Here is a 4,310-nt window from a genome sequence, read left to right as displayed (position 1 = left end):
AGGTGAGGGGGATCCATTTAGAATGACAGAGAAACTGGGAGATGAGATAAGGTTCATGATCCATCTGGACCAGGTTGCATTAAAGCCAAAAGCTAAGAGCATTTTGTGAATGTACTGCCAGCTAAGCTTATGGAAGGCTTTAGATAGATCGAGTTTGAGAAGCATACCAGGTTTCTTGAGAATCTTTAAAGAGTGTATGACTTCATTTGATAGAATAATTCCATCCATGATCTGCCTACCTTCAATGTATCCTGTCTGTTCTGGAGAGATGAGCAAGGGCAGAAGCGGTTTGAGACGGTTTGCAATAACCTTTGAAATGAGTTTATAAATCACATTACAGAGCGCTATTGGCCTGTACTTCTCAGGTTTATTTGAGGCAGCTTCTTTGGGAACCAATGCAATGAAAGTTGAATTGAGGGCAGGGAGGACCCAATACATGCTGCGTGATTCTTCCACCAGATCCCAAACTTCAATTTTTATGAGATCCCAAAATTCATGAAAGAAGTTGGCTGTGAATCCGTCCGGTCCTGGCGCTTTTCCGTCTTTAAGCTGGGCCATGGCGTCTTCTACTTCCTTTAGTGTAACATGCTGGAGCAGTTGAGTATTGTGATCCTCAGTGATAATTCTAGGAATATGCTGTGTGATAGCTTGGATTGCCTCATCTCTGTTATTGTTAGGCTCCTTTAGAATATTCTTGAAGTATCCTGTGAATTCTTTCTCCATTTCGTCATGAGCCTCCACTCGTTCACCCTGCGAATTGTTGACAAAGGTGATTTTGTTGTGCATGCGCCTTTGGATGGTAGTTTTGTGGACAAATTTGGTGTTTCGCTCACCCTCTTTGAGCCAGCTTATACGCGACTTTTGCTTCCATAGAATTTCCTCTTGTTTTTGTCACTCTTCTATTTGATTACAGAGGAATTGCTCCTGTTGAATTTGTTCTTCTGTGCGACCTTCCAGTATGAATCTTTGTTGTAATGCTTTCATCTGCTGTTCTAGTTTTTGTTTACTCTCCTGTATGTTGCCAAAATGATCTCGGTTCCATATTTTGAGAGTTTGCTTTAGATGTTTCAGTTTTTGAAGGAACTGATACATCTTAGCTCCTGCTAGCGGGATGAAGGAAGTCCAAGCTTGATTAACCACTGCCTTGAAATTGGAGTTAGTAAGCCAGAAGGCTTCGAATCTGAATGGTCGATTGTTGCGAGCACCTAGTCTGGACCATTGGAGAAGAATGGGCCAGTGATCTGAGCCTCCTTGTGGAATGATTTCGGCACTGAACTCTCCTCCCAGGTGAATTGCGTTGTCCGAAATTAAAAAACGATCTAGTCGTGAGGCAATTTGGTGAACCCCTTTTCGTTTATTCGACCAGGTGAAGATGCCATTGCAGGTGGAGATATCCATGAGTTGATTGCCTTGAATGAATTGCTTGAAGCTGCTACTATCACTATCGAGCCTAGTGCGACCTCCTTGTTTCTCTTCCATAGACTTTATTATGTTAAAGTCGCCTCCTCCTATCCATAAAGGAAAGTATCTGTTTTGATTAAGGCGGGTGATCGTTTCCAGGAGGTCCAATTTTTGTTGTATAGCTTGCGGGAAGTAAACATTGGTAATATGCCCATGGATGTTGGTGCCAATGAGGTGGAAAGTAGCTTGAATGAGATGCAGAGTGGCATGAAAGTTATCAAGTGATACGATCTGTGGGTTCCATAGAATGGCTAGGCCTCCAGAGGCTCTGGTGGCGTCCACTGCAATTGAGCTGCTTCCTGCCCAAACTTTGTTTCTGAGACTGTCTATTGTTGTGCTACTGCATTTTGTTTCTTGAAGAAAGACTATTGCTGGTTTTTCTTGCATTATCAGGTTTTTTATCATTCTGTGTTTAGAGGGACTATTGAGTCTTCTTACATTCCAAGAGATGAGCTTCATGGAGACGGAGATTTGGTCTTGTAGAACTTGGTCAACTTGGGGAATTGCCCCGAATCCATGAGTATTTCACCTACTGCTATTGTGCGCTGTAGATCTGTTTTTCTGCCCCTTTTCTTTGGTTCTTTGAGTATTTTCCTTCCATCCCAGTGACTGCCTCCTTGGATGCCTAGACTTTTATGATGCTGTACCCTTGTTAGGACTCCTTCAATTTTGTCTACTTGCCAGGGAGGGATTGAGTTGTATTCTTTTTGCTTACAAGCTGCCTCTAGTTTGGATATGTCAAGCTTGGATATGTCGAACTCTTCTAGATCTACATCTGCTCTATCTTCCTCCATGTCATTTGAGGCAATGAGGGCCTCCTCCATTGATTGTTCATGAAGACTCAGGGCTAGAGCTGCGTCAAGCTCCATGTCAGAAGCTTGTGGAGTCTCGTTCAGCCTGGATTTTCCTTTAGAAATGATTAGGGGTCCGCCCTCTGAAACAGAGATGGGATTTTCGGGGAGGGGAAGATTAGCAGATTTAGAAGTGGCTGGTTCAGAATGAATGAGGGAAGACTGGGTATGGTTCTGCTGTTCTGGGTTATCAGCGGTGGGACTGAGTTGAATATCTTGTGAGGTGAGAACGGAAAAGCGGTTCTGAGGAGGCGCCTTGAGGGTATGAGCAGGATTAGCTTGGTTTCTTTTTGCATGTTGGCGATGGGTAGGGATCTTTGTGAAGCCATCTGGGTCCAAGTTAGTTTCACTGGAAGGAATTTTGGGCTGCACATTGGTGGGACAGTCGCGGAAGAGGTGACCATGCTCATGGCATTTTCGGCATCGAAAAGGGATGTGTTCATAATCTAGAGTCTGTTTCCATTCATAGTCATCGTGAAAGAGACTTACCGTGTCTGCTAGGGTCTTGGTTAGGTGCATCTTGACGCAGATCCTGGCATAGGAGGTGTATTTGCGTCTTGGTTTCAGTAGCCACTTTGATGAAGGTTCCCAACTTGTTGCCTATGTCTGCCAATGTTTCTTCTCGCCAGTACTCCACAGGAAGGGAATACATTCGGATCCATACAGGGGCCCAGCTGAAGTCTTCTTTCTCAGGATTGAAACAGGGCTTCCATTCCGTTAGATATAAGCCTGAAGAGTTGAAGAAATACGGACCGCCCTCGAATATCCTTGTTTTGTCTTCTAGACAGTTAAAAATTGCTGTGAAGAAGCCCTTTGGGCCAAGCTGTAAAGTTACTTGTCCTTTGGGCTTCCATTTAGAGGCTATCCAACCTTGTAAGGCTTTCTCTGTGGGCCAGAATCCCAAGAACTTTCCAATGAGTGCACAATCTTGCATAAACTGGATTTCCCCATTAATGCGGTGGCTTGGCAGTTCGACCTTGATCGGATCTGCTGCTTTTGGTATACAGGTAGCTGAGGTCACTTTGGTTGGAGAGGCACCAGTCGTGTTGTGCCGACCATTGCTTGCATCGTTCTCCACATTCTGATCTGAGTTCGTCTGTCCTTGCGTCCTTTGCTCTTCTTTTTCCGTTTCTGAGTCTGCATTTGCAGAGTGCTGTATATCGGCCTTTTGTTTTTTGTCTGAGGAGGGAGTCCCCAGTGGAGGGGAGGCAGAGCTCTCCCCTCCAGCAGCAGAAGCCATAGGATTGTCAGTGGCGGAACCTGCTGCAACTGGCGCAGGTTCGAGCGGCGGCGTCTAGGGTTTCGAGTTTTGAACAGGGTAATCGCTTTAGCATCAGAGCTCCGTTCCTAACAAAGCATATAAGTGTTACAATAAAAGACTTGGAAGAATTGTTGACAACATTGACGTAGTGCTTGATGAAAAAGGATACACTCCTAGGCAAGTAAATTATGAAAATATCGAAGAGGATGAAGACTACCCTCCAAGAAGAAGAACCTCAAAAGGCACCAAAGGATCAGATAAGGATAGAAGAGAATACTCCATCCAGGTACTTTCAGAAGAATCATCCAGAATCTCAAATATTGGGGCAAAAAGGAGGCAGGCGTACAAATAAGAAGAACAATTGTAGAAGCTTCAAGCTATTTGGCTCTACTCTCCTCCACTAAACCACAAAATATAAAAGAGGCATGCAAAGATGAATGTTGGGTCAAGGCAATGGATGAAGAACTTGAGCAGATCGAAAAGAACAACACTTGGGAGTTGGTCCCTAGACCAAAAGATAAGAATGTCATAGGGACAAAATGGGTCTTCAAAAATAAGTTGAATGAAAATGGGAAAGTAATTAGAAACAAGGCTTGACTTGTTTGTAAAGGGTACTCTCAATAATAAGGAATAGACTTTGAAGAAACTTTTGCTCTTGTTGCAAGACTTGAGGCCATCTGAATGTTCCTTGCTCTCTCAAGCTTTCAAAAGTTCAAAGTATTTCAAATGGACGTGAA

General features: G+C 43.9%; 1 protein-coding gene across 1 annotated transcript; it reads right to left on the bottom strand.

The window, feature by feature from the left end:
• Positions 1 to 891: 891 nt before the first annotated feature.
• Positions 892 to 1,848, bottom strand: LOC149152640 (uncharacterized). The gene has a single exon (XM_089443549.1). The coding sequence runs from the start codon at positions 1,846 to 1,848 to the stop codon at positions 892 to 894; it is 957 nt and encodes a 318-aa protein (XP_089299675.1).
• Positions 1,849 to 4,310: the final 2,462 nt, after the last annotated feature.

Source organism: Pinus tabuliformis, chromosome 9 (assembly GCF_031772625.1).
Source record: "Pinus tabuliformis cultivar Carrire ecotype Pingquan chromosome 9, CPIR1, whole genome shotgun sequence".
In the NCBI taxonomy this organism is placed as follows: Eukaryota; Viridiplantae; Streptophyta; class Pinopsida; order Pinales; family Pinaceae; genus Pinus; species Pinus tabuliformis.
Note: the sequence above shows the minus strand (reverse complement) of the source record. Positions and strands in the feature narration are given on the sequence as shown.

What these genes read in the sequence shown, in the direction of transcription:
- LOC149152640 (XM_089443549.1), bottom strand. Translation starts at nt 1,848, where the DNA reads ATGCAAGAAAAACCAGCAATAGTCTTTCTTCAAGAAACAAAATGCAGT.